This window comes from Pholcus phalangioides, unplaced genomic scaffold, assembly GCF_987345545.1.
Source record: "Pholcus phalangioides strain wild (caught in Gottingen) unplaced genomic scaffold, Ppha-v1.0 ptg000013l_1, whole genome shotgun sequence".
NCBI lineage: Eukaryota > Metazoa > Arthropoda > Arachnida > Araneae > Pholcidae > Pholcus > Pholcus phalangioides.
The window spans coordinates 36,913,633-36,937,448 of record NW_028301606.1 but is presented as its reverse complement, the minus strand read 5'-3'; the positions used below and the strand labels follow the sequence as shown (position 1 = coordinate 36,937,448).

Below are 23,816 nucleotides of genomic sequence, written 5' to 3'. Positions count from 1 at the left end.
ATACATACACACATATTCATGAATACACTGCGAGAATGACATTCGTCGAATGGATTTAATGCTTCAAAGTAGGGATTAAAATCAACTTTTTCCCCTTCCCTCTCTCTTCAGAAAACCATCCATAATCTCTATCCGGATCGTTCTTGCTTGACATTACTTCCGTATTACGAATATGAGGCATATATGCTAACAGAGTGAGACACATAAACTCGTATTCGTCGACCATGCACTGGAAAATCCATATCAACTTCTCTCTTCCTTTTTTTTTTAACACGCTCATTTTATTTTTCTTTTATTTCATTCGTTGCTCAAGTGATTTCAGATTAAGTGGATGGACATATTAGTAATAGTAACAGCAGCGTTATTATTATTATTATTATTATTTTGAATGGATTTGTATAGTAAACACATTCATACGTATATAAGAAGGACATTGATCTCTAAAAGAAAAGTTTCGATGAATGTATGCGGATTATGGTACTTTTTCTCAAGTTTGAGGTTGAAACAAAGAAAACAGCAAGTTTTGTGAATAGAACTCGCGAGCGTGACTGTGCGCTGATGATCGAAAAAAAAAACTGTGAGAACAGATGAGACATTTCATGAGGTTTTATCCACTTGTTCGCGAAATCGAAACATTAGAAATCATGTCTGTTAACCTGTTCCCTTGAGTGATGACGCTTCACGTCGATTTTGATTGATGAAAATAAAAGTGGTATTTATTGCATTTGTTTTTATCGATATTGATACCTCCCCCCCTTCCTAAGCGCGAATCTATTGGGGGAGGGGACCGGTGATGGGGTTGATCGCCCCGTGTAAGCACCGAATGATATTGGGAAAGTTTGCTGTACCGTAAAATACGGAATGATCCGATGCACTTACACAATTCGTCGTTTCTCCAACAGATCGCCCTGGATCTACCTGCCTTACTCCATTCACCGCTGAAGATGTATGCCTCGGCTTCATTCACTGCTGAAGGTGTCTGTAACGGTTTCATTCGCAGCTGAAGGTGTCTGTAACGGCTCCATTCGCAGCTGAAGGTGTCTGCAATGCAAGGTCGTAGCAAAGGCGAAATTGACTGTCTGGTACCCCCCACGAAATGTGAGAAAATGACCGAAAAAGTGGAAAAAAATGATCAAATCTATTGTTTTATCACTTTGGTTCTTTCCCCCCCCCCCCCACGGAATGAAAGTAGTCTCCCTCCGAACGAAATTTCTGGCTACGGGCTTGCTGCAACGGCTTCATTCGCAGCTGAAAATGTCTGCCTTCGCTCAGACTCCGATTCTGGGGTGATGGGAACGACCGCTCCAGACCAAAAGCCTAATAATATGGATAAAATATGGCTGTCCTGTAAAATAAGGGACGATAAAATGTACTTACACAATTCGTCCTTCCCGTCAAATCGTCGGCAATGCCCCCCCCCCCCCCCATATCTCCGCCCATGGATGGGACCATGAAAATGGTGTCGTACTAAGCAAGAAAACGATTTAAGAGGGAACGTTATAAGCTCTATTCACTGTAATACTAGGAATGCTCAGATCCGTGCTATAAAGTACTGTGAGTACCCCCACCTCAACCCCGGCTCCAATACCACTACTACTACTTAACAGTATATGCACCTCGTACACATCATAGCGAATCAGTACATACAGGAACGTTTTGTGTGTGTATGTGTCCCCAGGGCCGTCTTAAGAGCATCATGGGCCCCCGGGCCAAATGATTCTTCTGAGGCTAATTAATTAGCTTAGTTAATTCTAGAAAATTTCAACCAGATCTCATTTTTGTGGGCCCCTCTTCTCTTGAGGCCCCCGGGCCGTGCTCGGGTGGGCCCATGCGTTAAGACGACACTGTGTTTCCCCCTTAACGTATTTATGTTGTCACAATTATGCTTGTTTCATGTTCTTGCTGGTGTTGCCATCTGGCTTTCATATTTTGAAGTGGAGGTAATAAATTATTGAATTTTTTCATGCGAAATGGGTGAAACCATTTGAAACCCCCATAAGTTTTTAAGGAGCTGAGCCACTCTCCACCCCATTAATTTCTGGAAAAACAATACAATATACCTTCCCTCTCCTTCATACGCACTTGATTCCCGTATATACGAGACAATCAGCAACTTTCGCCTCCTCCCAATGTTTTCTTCATGTCAGCGCCTCTGTGTAAGTATCGTGTTGTAGGTGTGCCTACCGTTTTCTGGAAAAAACCGCTAATGTATTTTACTAAAAACTCCTTAAAAATCTTGTATGCGTCTGCGCAAAAGCTGATCTTAATAATTAATAAATAAATGAATATAATATAAATATATATAATATGAACATAATATAAATATAATATGAACATAATATAAATATAATATGACTATAATATGACTATAATATGAAATAATGAATAAAATTTAAATACAATATATCATCTTTTATTCACTATCATTCTTTTTATTCTTCATTTTTTTTCCAGTCATCCATTATTTTACATTGTGCAATTCCCTTCAGTAATCTCATAATAAATACAAATACGCGAGTGCTTCCACTCTTTAATTGGTTTATTTTCACGTGATTTTGCCAATCGCTGTCGAAATTCCCGGAATACAAGAACCCACGTTGTCTTCGAACAGGTCAGATGCTATGGACCAGCTTGCTGCAGGAAAAAGAAGTGAAAAAGACAATACAAAAACAGCTGTGGAAGAAGAAAACAGCAACAAATCCAATAAATGTAACAAATGACAAGGTTCTTGGCGAAAGAAATCCTCACCATGTTCCAGGCAAAGGCTGCAAAGCAATAAAACTGACCAGTCTGTGGGGCAGGAAAATGAAGGGAGACTGATCGATATTTGTTTCCTTTTCTTCCCTGTTTTTTTTTTTTTTTTACTGATTCTGTTTCAGTCATGAAAAATTATAGTGGTGGTTGGTTTTCTGATCAGTATAGTGGCCCCATCTGTTGTGAAAATCACAGAAATAGACTACCTCTGGTACAGGCTATTCGTTTTTGTTTCCAAATCTGTTAATCCTACATATATTGCATGAAAAATATTCTGAAAAAAGTTCACCATTAAAAAGTTTGAAAATTTTTCCACTTTCATAGTAAACATCACCTGACCATAAACCACCCAGAAAAATAAGGGGAGAGAAATGCTCCTGTTAGCACAGATGCCAAAATTATGAAAATCAACTAAATTCATGGTTTTCAGCTAAAATTATTAATCCATGTAGGCTCATGTCAAAAAAGAAAGGGACATTTCGATAAAGAAAAATCATGATTTCCGAAATTCTGTAAAATACAGGCACGTCCCGTAAGTTGCGGGTCATATGGTCATTCAGAATTCACAATCGAGAACTTTGATGGAGTAGAAGGTTATTTCACTCGCATATCTTACCAGAAATTTACAGTTTTTTCTCCCTTGTTGTTTACTCTCTTGTAAACTTGAAAGAAGTTTTCTGGTTAGTATTACTAAATTTTTCTATCACAAAATTAATTAATTCTTTTCCATTTGAAGAATAAAATCTCGCAATCTCTTAACCCGTTATCTTTGGAGTCGACTCAACCGATGTTCGAAGAATTGCGCATGTCGTAATTATCACTCTCTCTACAGTTTGTATCTGTTGGATTTGGTTGATCATGGTCGGGAGTTTAGAGAAGGTTTTCGGTGCCGCGTGCAACATTAATCGCCTTGCGTTACACGTCGTCCACTTACCAACAGGTAAAGTGGTGCGATTTCTTCCTATAGAGCGTAACACGCCAGCGCTTTACGTCGGGCGCGATTGGCCGACTGCTTTCGGAGGATTAAAATGCGTCGGGCGCTGCGCGTTTAGCCGATCTTGTCTTCACTTTTATTGTGTTTTCTTTCCTTTTCCGTCTCCCTATTTTTACTGAGCAAAATGGCAAAAGTACGTGGATATATATGCAGACGACGAAATACGTGATGCGCCACGCTGGGCAAACAAACGCGCCGCGTGATATATTTACACGTTTCTGCCGGCACGAAATGGACCTATTCTGTGGGCGCGGTGCCGAAAAACGTTCAAAATTAATCAATAACGTTGTATTTCTTCATTGATGACGAGATTAGTAAGCATTGAAGCTAAAGCCGGGTTCTCCTAGGAATAGGTTTGTTGCGCAGCGTGAACCGGATTAGACTATTTCGCGCCGACAGAAACGTGTTACATAATCACGTTACGCGTTTGTGTTTTCCTAGCGAGACGCATCAGATCAGGGCAGCTATATAAAGTATATGGCTTTGGCATCAGTTACTCTGTCGTCTGCATGCTCCGGTTTGAAGGGAAGGAAAAAAAACACACACAAGAGTGTAGAGAATATCAGCAAAACCGCGGCACATGACGCATTTGACTCCTCCAGAAGCAGTCGGCCAATCACGCCCGACGTAAAGCACTGTCGCCAGGCGTATTACGCTCTGTAGGAAAACAGGCATGCTGCTTTTCTTACTGGTGAGTGGACAGCGTTTCGCGCTGGGCGAATCAAGTTGCGCACAGCACACTAGCTTAAAGCCAGGTTTTCCTAGGAGCAGGTTTCTACAGCGTGAAAACTCTGATTGGTTGGATAAACCTGAATTTCAAGTTTCTAACCAATCAGTGTTTTCTCACTGCACATGGCGCAGAATTTCCACTCTTAGGAAAACTCGGCTTTAGGCCGAATTTTAGTGTTATGTTTAAAATTACTTGATCCACTGTAAAAATCCTGTATAACAGCGGTTTTTCGACCTGTGGTCCGCTGATCCGTGGGCCTTCCCTGCGAGTATCTTGTAAAGGGTCTGCAGGATCATTTTCATTTACTATTATTAGTGCATTTTGGATTTTGTGGGAGGGGCCTGGTGATCAATCTTTGCTACAGGGGGAAGGTGGTCCTTGACCTTCACTGAAGTGGGGAGGGCTGTGACCAGGGCTAGTTCTGAATATTTTTCAAGTGTCGTAGCTGGTAAGTCTCCCGAATTTCTACTGTATCTCCCGGACTCCCGAAAAATTCTTATACCTCCCGAATTTTGCCTGTGATTGTAAAAAATTCTTACATTTAGGGAAAAAAATTATTCCTCAAGAATTTACCTGAAAAAAAAAAAAAATGCTGATAAGTGTTGTGTAAACTGTCGCCATTATAGAAATTAATTACCTTTTGGGTTTGATAATACGACTTTTGTAATTTGATTCTTGTCTACAGCAGCGAGTAACTCCTGCTATAAGGAGTTTTTTCAATATTTTTCTTTTTTCTTTGTTTCTGTTACTGATGAAGGAACTTCATATAATTCCGAAACGCGTATAGCTGTGTTTGTTTTGGAATTTTGGGTACACCCAAACGTTGATTATTCAATCGTATTGTTGCCGTTACGTCAAATCACAATTTTTTTATTTGGGGATAAAACACAAAATTTGCCAATCGGCAAGCATCAGTCCAGCTTTTCGAAATCCAAAATTCACTTGTGTGTATCTGCTTTATCCATATGTCCCGTTTTGGACACAATACAGATTTTTTGGTTTGCAAGATTTGATTTTTAGAGGTAATTAGTTTAACCCAAGGACTTTAACCTACTGGTTGGCCACGATTGGCAATGACTTGCAGGGTGTCATGGTTTTTGCAATGGGCAAATATCCCTATAATATCCCTTTTATTAATAAAAAATCCCCAAAACATTTAAAAGATCCCTTTCCTCATTTATTTTTGTATGGGAATTTTTGGATCCGTGCGAATTTTTGGATCCCGAATTCTCATTCTACAAACTTGGCAGCTAAGAAATGTAAGCAAATAACATTTTTGTGATAAAAAATTGCCCCTGCTCTTCAGTTTGTACCCTAAAAAAATCAGCCTCCTTCAATTGCCCCCTTCTGGGGCCATACAGTTCGCATGATCCAAAATCTGGCTCTGTCTACGACATCAAATGGTTTGGAAAACTGCTATATAACGATACTTAATATACATTTTAATCGCCTATACAATGATATAACTCTGTGATCCTGCCGTACTTTCCATCGTGTCAATACATTCAAAGCTTATTATAGCGACCATTCCAAGACAACGACTAGTAGGAAAAGTCCCAAATGTTTTCATATAACGACTATGCTATATATTTTCCTTCCAATATAACATCCATTTTCCATGGCAGGGGGGGGGGGAACATATATTTTTATGATTAACTACTATATAATGATATGTTTCTCTGAAATGAAACGATGAACCTCTCCACTGCGAAGTATAGCTGGCTGGATACAAAGCAAAGACAATTTTGGAAAGAACAGTCACATTCCTCTGTGGGGAGCTGAACCACCCTCTCAGCGTTCAGCAGTAGGAATATATTGTTCTACGGTTATAGAATGTCTGCCTTTTGTAGCATGATGCTTTAGCACTCGCCCGGATAATGGAATGTTGGTGGTCCTATTCCAGACGCATGAATGTGATTTTTCTTTCCGAAATTATTTTAACTTTGTATCCAGTCACCTGTACTTCATATACATTTCTCTGGTCCCTTCAATATCATTATGCAAGTGTTTCACTGTATTTGGGAAATTACGGTCAAACTTGATTAGGAGAACATATAAGCTTGCTCAAAATTGTACTATTGTAGACTGGGCACACATAGCAAAAACCAACTTTTGAGCAAAAACCAGACAGATTTTTGTCGTAGGCATGCCCGCCTAGGTTCTTCTGGGCTGGGCCCACTTTGCCAACCCTGTCATACAGCGTATTTACTAAGTTTCAATGGAATATGTCCTCCATAACGGACGCTACATTGGTCTGATCACTGTCAGTATATTGAAACTACTCCAACCTATGTTGCGCCGGCTCTGCAAGATGTATTTCATTGAAACCTGGTACATATGCTATATGGTCCATGAGAAAAAAAAAACAAAATTCAATCGAAAGTGCAAAAATTTAACTATTTTTTATTTCATAAATCTCTCCCATCAAGATATCCTAAAAATTTACCTGCATTTGAATAAGCAGTTTTTGAAAAAAACCTACTCAGAGTACGGGATAATGCCGATAATATAAGGTGGAAAACTAGAGTACCTATGAGGTAATAAAATACACCAACTTCAAAAGTTCATTTCCAAACCAGAAATGGCCCCTCTGAAATTTTTTTTCGGTGCCAGTATCTGAGTAGGGATGTCATCCACACATGCTATAAATATTATATAATATTTATAGCATTATTTGCTGAATCTTTGCTGTCCTCAAATGAGGACGTTGGGCGGAAACCAGTTAATGTGCTTCAGTTCAGTTAGGGTTACCAGATATCCATTAAAGTAACAGATTTGTTAATAAATTGAATTTTTTACCAAAATTATGGGATGGTCAAAAACTGAAAAAAAAATGGAACTGACTTGTTTAAGACAAGATGAATGATCATTATTCTTCGCTGGCATATTTTTTAGACATTATCAAAAACTGCAATGTGATTTCATGAAAGGCTATGCATGCTGTAAAGATATAAGTTCGCAATTCCTGCCCTTCTCTCCTCATGTAGTTTTTATCAATTCACTAATAAGAATATTCTAATCTTTTTTTGGTGTTGTGTTATTGTTGACGCTCCCTGTATTTCAGATAATATTTTTTTATTGCAACAGGTAAACATGCAGAAAGACCCAGACAGGACCATGATACAAGATAAATTCAAGGACCTCTATAGACTTGTCCATCAGTGTCAGGTAATTACTTAATATGCTGTAGTTTTTGCCACATTGGCTGGAGGTTGAAAATAACAACCCCCTTGGAATGACCATCACAATACTTCCTCGCTCTTGTTTTTAGAAGCTTTGAAATTTATGTATTTCAATCCCCCCTTCCTATTACTTATATTTTGATATACAGTTGAAATTCTATGTGAAGGGCTTGTTTTCAAAAGGGAGCATTTCCATTTTTTTTTCAAAATGCACTTTTTTTGACTGTTTCGGAATCTTTGGGATGAACTCTGTCTGATTATGCAACAGGGTTTATTCAAAAAGGGATATTTTCGGTAGAAATCACAATTTGTGTCTTCAAAGGTAAAAGGTAGAAATCACAATTTGTGTCTTTAAAGGTAAAAGGTAGAAATCACAGTGTAATGTATTGTCTGTTAGATAATCCAGAGACAAATCCGATGATACCAGTTTCATTAAACGAGTGCCCACCACGTGATTCAAGATGCACAGAACATATCCATGTCAAAATTTGCGTCTATGACAGCTTACCCTATATATATATATATATTTTTTTTTTTTTTGAATAAGGAGAAGATTGGAACAAAAAGGTTAGGGTAACTCTGAATTGAAAGAATAAATAAATAAATTCTTGATCCTGCCAATACATGGCTTTTGTTCACACATTAAAGTGTATGTCTGAGGAAAAGTGATAGGCACGAGGCTACATTGGCATATGCAAAGGAGGGGGGGGGGGTTTGGGGTTGAACCCCTCCCCTTCACATAGCAAAGATTTTGGCATTTTTTCAAGAAAAAAAATTCCTCCTACCCCGACTGAGAAAATCCTGTGTACGTAGGTCTATGCCAGACAGTATCCAGTGCCTGGATAATAATCATAACACCTCACTCATACTGTGAGAAATAGATGACAGCACTGTAACAAGTATTATACAGAAACGAGCTACATGTTAGGTTCATTACGTACTAATTTGTTTGAAGTTTTGCAGAGGAATATGGACGAGGTGCATGTGTGTGGTTTAGTAGTAGTATCCAGTGCTGTCTTAATGCATGGGCTCATCTGGATGCAGCCAGGGGCCTCATAAAAATGAGATCTAGTTCAAATTTACGAAAGTGAGTAAATTGGTGAACAAGCATTTCTAGATGGGGGGGGGGGGAGTCTTAGAAAAATCACTTGTCCTGGGACCATGGTGCTGATGGCCATGAAGACCTTGAATGTATTAGCTCTCAATCGTTACTAAATGCAGAGCTAGTGGTCTAAGGAGACCTAGGCACAGTTTTTACTTGTTAACTAGGAGAAAACCCTTCAATTACTTCATTATGAGGACTTGAATAGACTAGGAGTAAAAGCGGCTTAAGGTCCAATCTGCACCTTCTCGTGGTACAACCTGTAAGTAGCCATGTTTACCACGTGGTAAACGGACACAGGTGGGCTTCCTCCAATTTGCACTGGTCAGCGTGGAGGATTACAGCCAAATACCCTCTAAAAAGAAATATGAATTCTGTCTATAAATTAAGGCCCTCAGTCCCCAGTAGGCTGAGGGTTCCTGGTTATGGCAGCAACCAGCAAGACATGAAGACAGAGGATGCTAAGAATCTCTGGGTTGAACTAGGCTGCCATAAGATGATGACCTTGGTCATGTATAATGGATGATCTCTTTCATCAAAAAATTGTTTACAGGAGTTAGAAGAACTGGAGAGAATAAATTGTGACATATTAGGTATCTGTGAAGTAAAAAGAAAAGGAGAAGCAGAGATCGAACTTGCCAGTGGACATGTATTTTACTACAGAGGAACAGATAATGGAGTAGGATTTCTCATTCATAAAAAGTGGAAAAATCACATTGTTGATTTAGATAGCATATCTGATAGAGCTGAATAAATGAATGAACTCCAGAACTTTGCCACTGGACTTATCCCGTTACAGAGATCTCTTCCAGTCCAGCTTCGTGGCAGAGTCTGGAACAACATCTGATAGAGCTGCAAAGATAGTTATGCAAATATCAAGCAGATACTGGAAACAGATTATACAAGTCTATGAACCAACAACAAGCTATTCTGAGAAAGAAGTAGAAGACTTTTATATGAAGAATTAGACAAGATGAATAGTAAAGGAAACCATCATATCAAAATAGTAATGGTTGACTTCAATACTAGAATTTGAGAGAAGAAATGATGAAAGCTCAGTTGAAATTCATGGTTATAGTGCACAAAATGACAGAGCAAACAGACTCATTGAATTTGCAGAGAGTGAACGGTTAAGCATCATGAATTCATTTTTTAAGAAGAATCCCTAAAGAAATTGAGGACCTGGAGAAGCCCAACTGGAACAACAAGCGAGATCAACTACATTCTATCTAATAAGAAGCATATGATCCAAGACTGCAGTGTTCTCAACAAATTCAATACAGGAAGCGATCATCGACTGACGAGATGTAAAATAATGTTTAACACTAGAATGGAAAGAGCAAAACTGTCATAGATATGGCAAATCTTCAAGAACATTGATGTAAATTCCAGTTAGAGCTGAAGAACCGATTTGATTTGCTATATAACACCGCTGAAGATGGACAAGATCTCACCACACTGAACAGAAATTTAACTGCACCCCTGAAAGAAGCAGCAAAAGAAGTAGCTGGAGAAAAAGAAATCAAACTGATGAAAAAAGTAACAGAAGTTGCTTTTATATTAGTTAAGAAGTTACTTACTTATATAAGACGGTACGAAAGCGGATTACAGAAGATGTCAGGAAGTTTTATTGTGATATTGTAAAGAAAGCACTGGAAGATAATTTGAGATTAAAATCAGCAAAATGAAAACTGGGTTGGGAGAAAGGAAATTTTTGCACTAAAAAAGGAAAGATGGAACCATCGCAAAAGATGAAAATGAAATTATTAGTATTGTTGAGAAATTTCATAATACTCTATACAAACATGAAGAATGGGAAGAAAAGAAAATGGAGCAGAATTTGTACAAGTAGCACCTGTGCTGAAAGAAGAAGTCTACAAGGCAATGGATAAGATGCATGAAAAAAGAAAAATGCCCAGGTAAAGATGGGATTCAATAGACATTAAAGAAGCAGGAGAAGAATTTGCCTATACTAGTTGCTTTGTTCACAAATTGTCTCACAAAATTGGGTGTGCCTGAAGATTGGAATAATGCGATGATGGTTTTTCTTTTACAACAAGGATGAAAAAGAGGATATCAAGAATTATTGACCAATCAGTCTCTTATCAGTAATTGATAAAATCTTTACCAAAGTGCTAACATATAGGCTTGAACCCATATTGGACGAAGCCCAACCAAAAGAACAAGCAGGATTTTGAAGCGGATTCAGTATAATGGATCACATCCAAACAATCAGGCAACTCATAGAGACACACAAGGAATACGAATTACCATTGTGTATGGCCTTCATCGATTTTGAGAAAGCGTTTGACTCTGTCTTCACATCTGCTGTTGTTAAAGCTTTAGATGTAATTGGGGTAGAGAAGACTTAATCAATTATCAAGAAAATATATGACAAAGCAACTGAAACCATTCATTTGGACAAAGGAAAAAAAACCCATTAAACTTGGGAAAAGTGGCAGACAGGGTGATACTAACTCACCAAAACTCTTTACTGCTGCTTTAAAAGAAGTATTCAGTTAAACTGGATTGGGACAAGAAAGGAATTAAAATAAATAGAGAATTTCTCAACCATTTGCGTTTTGCAGACGACGTTATTATCAGCAGTAATCCAAACGAATTAGAAGAAATGATACAAGAACTGGCAAAGGCAAGTATTCGGGTGGATTTGAAAATGAATCTGCAAAAGACTACAGTTTTGTTCAACTCCTTTGCATTGAAGAAGATGATCTTGCTCAACAACACAAAGATAGAAGTAGAAAGCCATGTATACCTGGAACCAGAAATTACCATGGACAACAAAATCATTAATGAAATAAACAGAAGAATCAGGATTGGATGGAGCACTTTTGGCAAAAACTAATTCTGAAGCGTCACATGCCATTATGCCTGAAAAGAAAAGTTTTTAACCAGTGTGTGCTACCAGCACTGACTTATGGAGCTGAAACATGGACACACTCACAAGCAAGACGATACAAAGGCTACAGACTACACAAAAGAGCATGGAAAGATGTATGTTAAGTATCAAAAGAAAAGACAAAAAACGAATTACTCTGATATGAAGCCACATAAAGGTATATGATATCATAGAAAGAATCAAACATTTGAAATGATAATGGGCTGGGCATATTGCAAGAAGACAGGGCAACAGATGGACCACAAGTATTCTGGGTTGGTACCCCGTCCCCATGGTGTTAAATGTCAGACAAGGCATCCCCCACATAAGGTGGATAGATAAAATCAGGGGAGTGGCTGGAGTCAACTGGATGGCTAGAGTATCAGAGTAAAATGGAAAAATTTAGAGGAGACCTTCATTCTGCAGTGATTGAAAATTGTTGATGATGATGTAATGCGTCTACAACAATATTTTGTTTCCAGTCTTGTTTGGAAATCGCCATACTCTAATATTAAAGTGCTGCGCCTCTTGATATAAAGATAATCCTTCAACAATAATATTTTTCTTTTTACGCAGGGTCTTGTTATATCAAAATTTCACTGTATTCTTTATGAGTGAAAGTATAACATGGAAAAAATCTAAGAAACAAGGAACTTTGTTATATCTATGTTTAATTATGAGCATTTCCGACCGCATGCATGTATGTATGTTTATCTATTAAAATATTTCATAGGATGAAAGGAACAATAGCGAACATTGTCTCTCTGAGGTTTCTAAAGCCCAGAAGCAAGCGCTAAAAGAATCGAAGATGTCTATCTCATTGAAAGCAAAGCTTTGTAGCCTTTATAAAGATGCCATACAAAGTGCGGATGCTGAAGCTGAGGTTTTACGGAAAGCACTAACCGTCATCCATGAGATCAGGGCAATTCGAAATGAGAGAAGGTTGCTATCAAAGAAGGCAGGTAAGCATTATACTTTTATTCATATCTAACTGGTTTATCAATTCAGAGATGATTGCATAAACATTTTGAATCCTTATTGTAAATTTTGAAGAAGGAGCAGGGCAGTTATCTATTTTGGTCTTATCTTCATTTACTTTCATGGTATGGTATTGTTCCAGATAATTTTCCACAAGACTTTGAGATTGCAAAACAAGAAGCGGTTCGACAGACAAACATAGATTTATTTACAGAACAGCAATTTACACGTGTTTGCAACCTAATCAAAGAGCTAACAAGTTTTTTGCAAAGTTAAATAACAACTGACTTTTCATCCAGCCTCTCTTTATTTGAGCCTCACATCTGCCATCCCTTATTCTCATTCTCCCTATATTTATAGGTCTGCAGAAATGTCGAGAAAAGGAATATTCTACAAAATTCTACTTTACTGTTTCCAAGTTGGTGGCGCCACCGTACAGAAGTGCGTAACCATTGTCTGGAGGGGTGGGACCTTCTAGAATGTTCCCATCAGTTCTCAGACAATCGCAGCTTTGTCGGATAAACCGAAACTGGTATCAACTCTCGTTGCCAACAGAAGATAGCGATAAAGACTTTCGCCATCTATCGTCTATAGTTTGTTACAGTATCAAGATGGGGATTATCAAGGTCCCAGATGTTGATAGCATTTGAATTTTTTGTTGCATTTTTACACTTTAAATGCATTTTTCACATTTTAGGACACTTCTTCACATTTTTAGGATATTTTTCATTTTTTAATTTTCTTTTAGCATAAAAAGGTTAAAAAATTATATGTTATTTATGAATTAGGGAAAACTAGGCTATAATTTCTTTTTTTCGTTTAGTAAAACAGATGCATTGATTTCATCACTTTATTTGCATCTTTCTCCATAGATCAGTGTTTCTCAACCTTTTTTTATTCCGGAGCTCTTTTTACTCTATAATTTCTATGGCCGAGCTGTGTATGTCTATTTTTTATTTATTAGATCTGTGGATTTATTTTATTGTCCTGGAGTGGAGTACAGGTTGAAAATAGGTGTTATAGGTAACAAGCAAAACTTAATACTAATTCTAAGTATTACCAATTACCACAGATTTCTAAGTCTTGAGTTGAATTCCAGGAGTTCACAAACAATAAATGAAAGTGAATTCAAGGTATTTTGATCCTATATGGGAAGTTGAGCAAGACAACTTCTTTTTGCAGTTATTCAAAAGGGTTGATTGGGGGAATGTTAAAAATATAATTTCATGTACCATAGGGAAAATTTTAAAATCTTCAAACTCATGTTAAAGGGTTTTGATCCGTAAAGAGTTGCATGCATCAAGATGCAAAAAGTCAAAACAAGCATTATTTTAGACCTTTTTCTTCGGGTCAATTTTTATGGCATTTAAAAATTTTTCTTTGCACCTAGATGTGTTTACAATTTGTCCAGCCCTGCAGAGTGGGATAGAAAAGAGAAAAAAGTTTAAAGTAATGATTTGTTTCTTAAATTTTCAGAAACTTGTTGACTCTTTTTCATGCTGGTTGACATACCAACAGAAATTTTTTGCTCCCAATTGTGTGTGTGCAATTTTGCATATAGAAACTTTAAGGTGCTGATACAAATTTTGTTTAGTGGCCATAGTAACCTGGAACCTGAGATTTTCCAAACCATGGTGTATGAATATTAATATTTGAATTTTATGCATAGTGATTCAGAACTTATGGACATCGGTGCAATCGCTTAAAAATTTTTTGATCTGGCACACATGTTGTTGAGAAACACTTTATAGGTTTTGGGCTTCCAGAGCGTTCTCGTTGACAGCACCATGTATGAAGTGCATGTTTACTTCTCCATTCTTTCTGCAATCTTATGACAGGAATGATGATAAATGCAGAAACCCGCTGTTAATGTGTTTGATGACAGGACCATCTAGCAGTTCACTGCTTGCCTTAAGACCACACATTGTATGATGGAAATTGTTGTATAGATGTGTTCTATCACTCCTTAAAGCTTTGACTATGAGTTCTGAATCACTCTGTATACACATATAGCATATAGCTACATGTATACTGCATATAATAAGAGCTAATAGAAGATACATGCATTGTTTGACAGGTCATCCAAAAGGAATAATAAAGACAAGTATCAAGATTTCTATGGTTCAACAAAGTGGACAGAACCTGCCTTTGTGGGTTGGTCAGCCTAATGAAATACCGCCACCTCTCTGCGGTGCTATGCCAGCTGAACCAAACTATATAGCAAAGGTATGATAAAAAACAATTATCTTATGTATGTGTTACTGCCAATGTCTAAATTTCAGACTTTGGCCAACCAGTTTGCGAAGTGGCTGGTGATCCCTGGCCAAAGTCCAAAAAAACATAATTCTGGGTCATCGCAAAGTTCTCTTATTTTTCGTAATAACTATGGCAACCCTAATGATCAAAAGAACCGAAATATCGATGTCTCATACAATATAATGCTTACTCAAACTTTTTATATATTATGTCATTTATTATCATGCTTCCATCGTATATTATCACGTTTTAATATCAATTCTTTTTTGCTGTTTGTAAGAATTGTACTATCAAACTACAAGTCAATGGGGACTTTGGGGGCCATTCCCCTCATTGTGAACGGGCAAGATTGGGGTAGGTGGTGAAGTTCTCATCATGTGTTACTGTAGTGATTAACTTTATAGTGATTCACACTAGATACAAATCATTTCACAGTCACGATACTGTAATCAATGTTTTTTCTTTAAAATTGCAGAGCCTCTCAACCATTTAGGGAATTGGTCACACTTCTGATTTTGGCAGTAACATATATAATTTCCTCATTTTATAACCATTTTTTTATAACATACTGTTGCTTGTGTCATGTCATTTCCATCCATAGACAATAGTTTTTTTTTAAATTTGTGATATGGAATTGAAATACAACTTCTTGCAATGAGCTTACTGGCAAAAATTCATCAAATTCCGAATTTGTGGTCTTGCCTTAATTTTATAGTTTTGGCACAATTTTATGTTATTCTGTGCTAATTGGCTGTAACAACTCTGTAATATTATTAAGTGTTTTTATTTACTGCTTCTGTGATACAATAAAACCTGTGAGATCGTTTTCAGGTGTAATAACACAAGACAAAAACCTTTCTACATAAGTGGATCAAATATAAATCAGAATTTCATTCCAGAAAGGTGGGGTGGGTGGGCCTCTAATGGTTGTGGACTGGGGGTTTTTATGTTTTCAGTGCATTACCTCTTTTTTTATTTTGTCTGTGGCAATGCATCTATTATTGAACAGAGCATTATTATAAAATGTCTGGGTAAAGAAAGCATGAAACAGTTTGAAACTTTGAGGAGATTCTATGCGCAGTTCAGCAAAAAAAAACATTCTCCAAAACTCAAGTGTATGATGGGCATAAATTTTTTTAGTAAGAGGTGATGCAGTTGAAAACGAGTCACCACAGACGAGCATCACTGCAGGAAACATTCATATTTTTCACAAAGTTATTGAGGTAGATTGCCACATAAAGATATCAGAAATAGTATCAATAGTTGTGGCGCTGCCTGTCTAAATGCATTTTTTTAATATTTTGTTTTTTATGGATGCCAACAGCCAGGCACTATTTTGTATCTCGCGACACAGTTCAGTTTGGCTCCAGATGTTGACAGACATGTAACCGATTTCTTTCTCTGCTATTGACTGGGAGTAAGATCTCTTTTGTATATCGTGTTGTAAGGTATCCCATATGTGCTCAATAATGTTCATGTTGGAGGATTTAGGTGACCAATGGAGAATGCTGAAATCAGAAGAGTGTTCCTGGAGCCACTCTGCAGCAACTCCTGACGTGTGTGGGGTTGCATTATCCTGTTGAAATTGTCCAAGCCTGTTGGAATGCACATGGGATATGAATGGGTATAAGTGATCGGAAAGGATGTTTATGTACCAGTCACCTTTCAGAGTTATCGGTAGCTTTATCCCATATTAGGGGTCCCATATCATGTCAACTACAAGTTGGTTTTCTGTGGTTCCCAACTCTGAGGCGTGAATGTGAGCCGATCTCCCCGTTAAAAAAGTCTCGCCGCAGAGAGCAGCAGGCCCACAATGGTACAATTATTCATTCATTACAGTTCACTCTCTGAGTTGAGAAAAACTCATAGTTTAAAAAAATTGATTGCAGATGGTAGCACTACACATAACAATCATTACACAGCAACAAACTCCATGGTAGGTTCACTATACGTACACACACATTCCAACATGTACCAATTCATTAGAAGTTCCGCAGAGGTATATGGACGATGTCATGCATGTCTGGTTTAGTAGTAGTAGCAGCGTAGTGCCGGGCCCCCAGACCAGGATTTTTCTGGGGTTTTTTTCTCTCCAAGTTCTTGAACTGAGTTTAACAACTGGCAAAATCCATTTGGAAGCGTAATGAGTCCAGTGCTTGGGTCTCTAAGGGAATTATTCCACTGCCAAGTTTGATCAACTGACGTGAAAATGATCTCAGTGCTGATTCATTTTTCAGTTGAACTAGCATGTTAGTGGATAAGAATAATTTTTTAACTTCATGCCAGTGTTGATTTGAGGCAAGCATTGAGTTCATCAGCTGGTGTTGAACATTTTTATTCCCAATTTTGTCGTCGTAGTTGTTGTCCTCTGTTGTTAGAGACGTCATACGTCCAGCTTGGGCATCGAATATTATTCCAACGCCTTTTAAGCATTTTTTAATTTGAAACTATACCTGTATGATGGGCGGTTGATGAGATAAAGGCTGCATTAGCACTTACAGGATACCCTGTATATAGGCTAGCAGAAATACCCGGCGCTCTTCCCGGGTTTTCTTCAATTACTTTGAGGATTGGAAAAGTTACAAACCGTTATAAAGGCATAACATGCTGCCTATTGTCTTATGTAGGTGGAGATGACCATATCAAGTTATGTTGATTGGTTGCATTTCATTCTTATTTGCACACTCTCGTCTCTCTGTACCAGTTTTCTTAACTTCTCAGTGTATACAGTCAAACTTAGTTAATTTGAATTCCAAATTGGCTGGAAGAAAGTTCAAATTATCAAAAAATTTCAATTATCCAATTAATCTATCCTGGATCTATAAAATGACTACAAATTGCAATTTAATCATCAACATTCACATAGGATAATTATTAATTATTAAAATTTAAATCAAAACAAGCTTCTGAAAAAAATGCTTTCAGGACAGCAAATTTACTGGCAAAAAATGTCCCAGTAAAAACCCGTCATCCCATATAGGGGTTGATAAACTTTTATTTTTTTGGTCAAAAGGGGGATGTGCTTCAAAAAGTTTGGGAACCACTGGTATGTGTTATTCGAAATATGAATTGCGCTATTCCGGAGTAAAATATTGATAGTCATTTTTTATTTTTCAGATTGACGATATGGTGGTAGCTATAATAGGTGATGCTAGAAATGAAATGTGTTTCTTGGTAGAAGTTACCTATTACGACGATACCACAAACAAGTATGAAGTCAAGGACATAGATGGTGAAAAGGTTCACATTCTCGATCGTGACCAAGTGATTCCTCTTCCCCGGATGCGAGCGAATCCAGAGACTAATCCGGAGTGTCTTTTCCAGAAAGGGACTCTCATACTTGCCCATTTCCCTGGCAGTACATGTTTCTATCCAGGTTATGTTGAAGAGTCTCCCTCCAAAGTTACCGAAGGTTATAAAATAATTTTTGAAGACTCCAATTGTGAGAGTGGTTACTCACAACCTTATGAGATCCACCAGCGATATGTCATTAACTATAGAGCCATGTAGTGGATGACATTGATCTCTGGGATGAGAAGAAGGCTAAGAGCAATAATGAATTGTGTCATTACCATTTTTTTTTTGTACCCTATCTAAATGTGAGCATTTGTATATTCATTTTATTCATCCTTGATGTCATGGAAAAATTCACAATTTTTCTATAAATATGTGTGTTATTAAAAAGAACTGTCAATTATATAGGTATGAGGTGTGTTTGGAAAGCAAGTACTTTTAATATTAAAAATTAAACATACTGTATTCTCCCACATTAGCCTGCATGCCAGAAAAATCGGGGGTAATATGGTAATAGTTTTTGATAGATTTAATTTTTTCTTGTAATGATTTACCTTCAAACGTATAAAGCTCGGCCACTTCATTTTCACAATCACTGTTCTGTAATAATCCAACTGTGTGATAGGATATCATAGTACTGAGTAATGTAGTTCATAATTAATACTGAAAATGTCCTCCATCTATATCCAAATACATTTGAGGACATATAAGCAGGTTGGAAAGCCACAAGCCTTTGCTGACTTTGTGCTTGGCTCAAATAAGTAAAATATCAGAAGCTTTTTTAGTCATTCCTTTCCACTGGGAGAACATAACATATATGTTCCTGATGAAACAAAAAAGGCTTTTGTAGCCATCGTGTAAATTAGAATTTGAAAACTTTGAAATTGAATTCAAATATATGTTCCCGTGTGTGTGTGTTTGGTTCGATTTCTATAGAATTCCTCATGATCGGACAAATAGATGTCCCAGTTGATTATGGAAGCCCTGAAGCAGAATATGCCAAAATCAGTGCTGCTACAGAACAATCTGGGAAGAATTTAAACAAAAATGGAGGAAACACTGTTGTGGGAACTTTTATCGTACAACATTTCTAGTCAGCTGAGAGCTTGTTGCAGAACAATGCAACAATGCAAAACATTCTGCTTTGGGGTGTGGAAGTGAAGAATGTTGAGCTGATGATGCATACATTTTGGAAGAGATGACACACCACACTGCACAGGGTTTTTGAATATTTAAGGATTGCTACTGCCACAGTACCTGGTCTGCAAATGAATGTAATCCGAGAGGGGCAAAACCAGGCTTTGTCACTTAAATAAAAACCATTAATGGCTCTTAAAAAAAATAACTATTTGTAATAAGTTTAACAGCCATGAATAAAGAAAAATGCTAGTGACGCTGGTTGGTTTTTGATGTACAATCCCATACATTTCTCCCTTCGGACCCTGTACTAACAAATACCAGGGTTATTTTTTTTCGCTGTAGATATTCTTTTTTAACTTCGGGCTGTGACTTCATTATGTTATAGCCAGAGAGTTCTGCACTGCCTTCAAGGATGACACACACACACAATCCTTGAAATCAGGGTTGAACTCTCTGAGGTTAAATATGAATATCTAGAGCGAAAATAAGCATCCCACTTTTGTGCATATAGAGTCTGATAATATGAACAATATTTTGGTGAGGTGCTCAATTTTATTTTAGTACATATTCTCTGTAATCTCTGATTATAATCATAATCAATATATAAATGTATTCCATCCTCCATTGTAAAAAAGCACATCAGAAAAGTAATTTTTCTATTTTCTTGTCAAGAGGGTGAGCGGTCAAAAATTTCTTCAAAATGAAAGATCTTATTAACTTTACAACATTTACTTCATGCAGAAAAAGTAATAATTCGAAATGCCAGTTTGTCACTTGTAATTTGCGAGATAGATGGCGGTATCTTTGCTAGAATAACATTCATCACTTCTATGTAAAATAATCAGCCAGGACTTATTAACAACAATTAATTTAGGAGGCACAGCCACGTTCTTTGGAGTTAAACCAGACCAGAATGCAAGCTGTTGCCAGTTTTTGGCTACGCCATAGGGGGTTATACAACGTATGTTGGTTATATGGCGGGCAGAGACGAGGGTGGTGGAAGATTAGTAGAGTGAAGAGAATGGAATAGGTGGCAAAATTAGATGATGCCATTGGCGGAGATAAACTAAAGTCCTGGGGGGGGGCACAGTCATGATGATGCCAATTCATATATACATTAGCTCAGTCCACTCCACCTCTGACGTTGGGGGGGGGGAGCAATGCTCCTCACGGCCCCCCCCCCCCGTATTTCCACCCATGGATGATGCTAAGATTTTTTTGGCAGATAGATGGATTCCAAATACTGAATTTTGTTGCTGTTTAACCGTACTCTATTGGCTCACCACAGAGAGCAACAGGCCTACAACAGTACAAATATTCAATCACTACTCTTCACTCATAGATGGCAGCACTGAAAATTCAAAACGACATCAAAGCTTAGAGGAGAAATACCGGTAAATCTTATATTTCGTCTGGATGCACCAAAGCGAGTTTTCCAAGGCCCTCCATATCGCTAAAAATACCAACCTTCCAGTTTGTATAATTACTCTAAAAATTGTAACCAGAGGTAATTATCACTTTTTTTTTGCGATAATTGACAACTTCACCTTCGAAAATGTTTTGTTGATGACCTGGAATATGGCCAGCCTTTAACTACTGAACTTTTGTTACCAGAACTTTTTACCTTGGCCGGTCACATTTAGTCCGCGGATAACCCCTGCTGTGTGTATTCACGTCCCTGAATACATACTATTGATGAAACTCGCAATGAATCAAAGAACGCTAATCAAATTCGAAAATAAGTATCCATTTCGTAAACCCGGGAAGAAAAAATATAAATTTCTCTCATATAATTTATTTGCCTTTTTAATTACAGAGATAAGAGAATCATTTTCGTCCAGTCTCGGTCGAACGTGTTCGTGAAAGTAAGTCGAAAAAGAATTTCTCAACAAAGAATTTTGTGTATATAAAATTTAAAGTTTCGTTATCCGGGAACGCAATAGTTTTTTTTTTCCTTATAGAAGTTGATGTGAATATTTCAGTGGAATTTTGAAACGAACGAAATTTAATAAACCAATTTACGACTGAGAACTTTCTTTGCACAGGAAACAAAAACTACACACGACTGCTGACCTTTATCACTATATACATTTTCGAAATTTATAATCTCAAGGAAGTTTTTGCTTTGGAGTATGTTATACGCAATCAAAGACTTTTTGAACACAATAGTTATGTGCTTACGTCGTCCGAGGTGCATTGAGTCGAAACTTTTTCTAGGAAGAATAATTCGCCGTATACAGTATAAGGTAACCCGAACATTCAATTGTCCACAATCCAATTTCCTTCGAATTTGCATGATTCTGATGGGCTGAAAATGCTTTCACGAATGTATAGGGTGGTTATAAAATAACTTTGCCGATAGACGAGTCCTTAACGGCCGCAAAAATCAACTAATGCGAAGGAAATTCGAGATATGAGTGTTTCAGAGTGTATGCGCTTCGAGCACGAGATGAGAAACAAAAACATACCTGTCGTGGTTATGACTGTTGGTTATACTTTTTTTGGTGTAGCAGCAACAAAGTTTCGAAAAATTCGTACGGCAACACCAACTTTAATGCATTGAAAAGTGACTGGTGCAGTAAAAAACCATGAGTAGCGTTGGAACGGTACCTGCAGCACCATAAACGCCGGCGCAAGACGAAGACAAAAATAAAAGATCTCACCAAGGGGTTGGTGCGCTAACCCCTCGGCGGGGAACTTTTTGCTGAAGACCTTGACTACTACTACTAAACGAGACATGCACCTCGTCCATATTCCTCTGCGGAACTTCTAACGAATTGGTACATGTTGGAATATGTGTGTATGTATAGTGAACCTTCCGTGAAGTTTGTTTCTGTGTAATATTTGTTATGTGTAGTGCTGCCATCTGCAATCAGTTTTTTTAAACTATGAGTTTTTTCTCTACTCATAGTAATTTAAGTGTAATGAATGAATAATTATACTGTGTTGTAGGCCTGTTGCTCTCTGCGGAGAGACTTTTTAACGGGGAGATCGGCTCGCATTCGCGCCCGAAGACCTTGACCGCAAAATCTTTTTTTTTTTGCATGTTCACGGATTGGAGAAATATGCTGGTGCTTTTTGTATTACAGAACACAATATCATATTTGCAGTGTAATTCTTTTTAAATTCCGCAGAGGAATACGAACGAGGTGCATGCGTGTTTTAGTAGTTGTGCGATTCTCTATTTTTTCCCTCTGCATGTTCAAATTTAGAACAGGTGAGATCAAAAAATTCTAAGCTGTCTGTTAGTTTTTCCCATCTGGTTCATCTAATTTTTTAAGAACGAATGTGCTTAGTATCCGACATTCGCATTAATCCAAGATTTTTAATAACAAACGCAAACATAAAATTTGATCTCCAGCGTAGTTCGTAAAGCACAAAGAGGATTCTGGAGGTGACGAAAAGATAATGTTCGAATCCGCCAATCCCATCGATTTTTTTTAGTATAGATTTAAGAATTTTCCAGAATATGTGATTCGAATTTCTCGGCATGCCGGTTAATGCGGGGAATGCAATATGTGGTTTGATACTGTATGTTTTTCATTCCATACTTTTAGGTGTAAAATTTTATGCGCCATAATACCGATCACAATGTTTTTATGTAGGCCTACACCACAAAATAATTTTACAGCGAACATAAAAATATAGTAACAGGTATGTGTGCATGGTGCATAACATTTTAAATCAAAAGGCGGCATGAAAATGGCATGCAATATATGATATCACGCAATTTACTATTTGTTTTCATGCTGCACATCGGTACAAAATCAACAGTAAATTTAACTTGGAGAATTTATAAAAAAATGGTTTTTTATATTTCAAGGAAACGTATATTTTCTGGATACAGTAAAATCTCTCTTTTGTGGACACCGGCAGGAAAAGAGGAGTGACCACATCTGAAGGGTGTCCGTTAAGAGGGGTTTTACTATATTATGCCGAAGTGAACTCAGAAAAAAAATTCATGAAAAATTTACCCCCAATGTATCAATATTGGGCTGAGAAAAAAGCCGTCTATCTCTCTCTACCGTCCTATTTAGGGACCACGTGTTGAGTTGAGAGAGGCTACTAATGTCTCTTCTTCAGCACCTCACGCCATAGTGTGTGAAATAAGGAAGGACAGGGTCGTGTCTCCAGTGGTGCAGATGGTAGTATGTTTGCCCGGTTTACAAGAGGACCCAAGTTTGTGCCCCGGCGAAGGCCAGATAACTTTTCATTTCGAGTTCATCTCTTCATAATACCCAGAATATAAATTAGGCTGAGGAAAAAAGCCTTCAATCTCTCAGTTTTGTATTTATGTAATACGTAGCAACAGGAATCCCAGCGGAAAGTTTCTTTCTCTATTTAAATGAATATTTATGCGCATTTTCTCTTCTATATGCTGCAAATTGGATTGGGAAATGGAATATAATTTGAACTCAGTCATCAGTTGTGAAGATTACAATTTCGAAGAAGAAATCCATACCAAATCAGCCCCTGAACAGTAATATCAG

The 23,816-nt window shown here is 37.5% G+C and overlaps 1 protein-coding gene across 2 annotated transcripts; it reads left to right on the top strand.

The window, feature by feature from the left end:
• Window positions 1-3,352: 3,352 nt before the first annotated feature.
• Sgf29 (SAGA-associated factor 29) lies at window positions 3,353-18,651 on the top strand. 2 transcript variants are annotated; one of them, XM_089241314.1, is made up of 5 exons: window positions 3,353-3,434; window positions 7,566-7,646; window positions 12,392-12,620; window positions 14,714-14,862; window positions 18,010-18,651. In XM_089241314.1, the coding sequence occupies exons 2-5, from the start codon at window positions 7,572-7,574 to the stop codon at window positions 18,400-18,402; spliced, it is 846 nt and encodes a 281-aa protein (XP_089097440.1). In that variant the 5' UTR covers window positions 3,353-3,434; window positions 7,566-7,571; the 3' UTR covers window positions 18,403-18,651. The 2 variants fall into 2 exon arrangements, with proteins under 2 accessions (XP_089097440.1, XP_089097441.1); XM_089241315.1 differs by having other exon boundaries at window positions 3,430-3,564.
• Window positions 18,652-23,816: the final 5,165 nt, after the last annotated feature.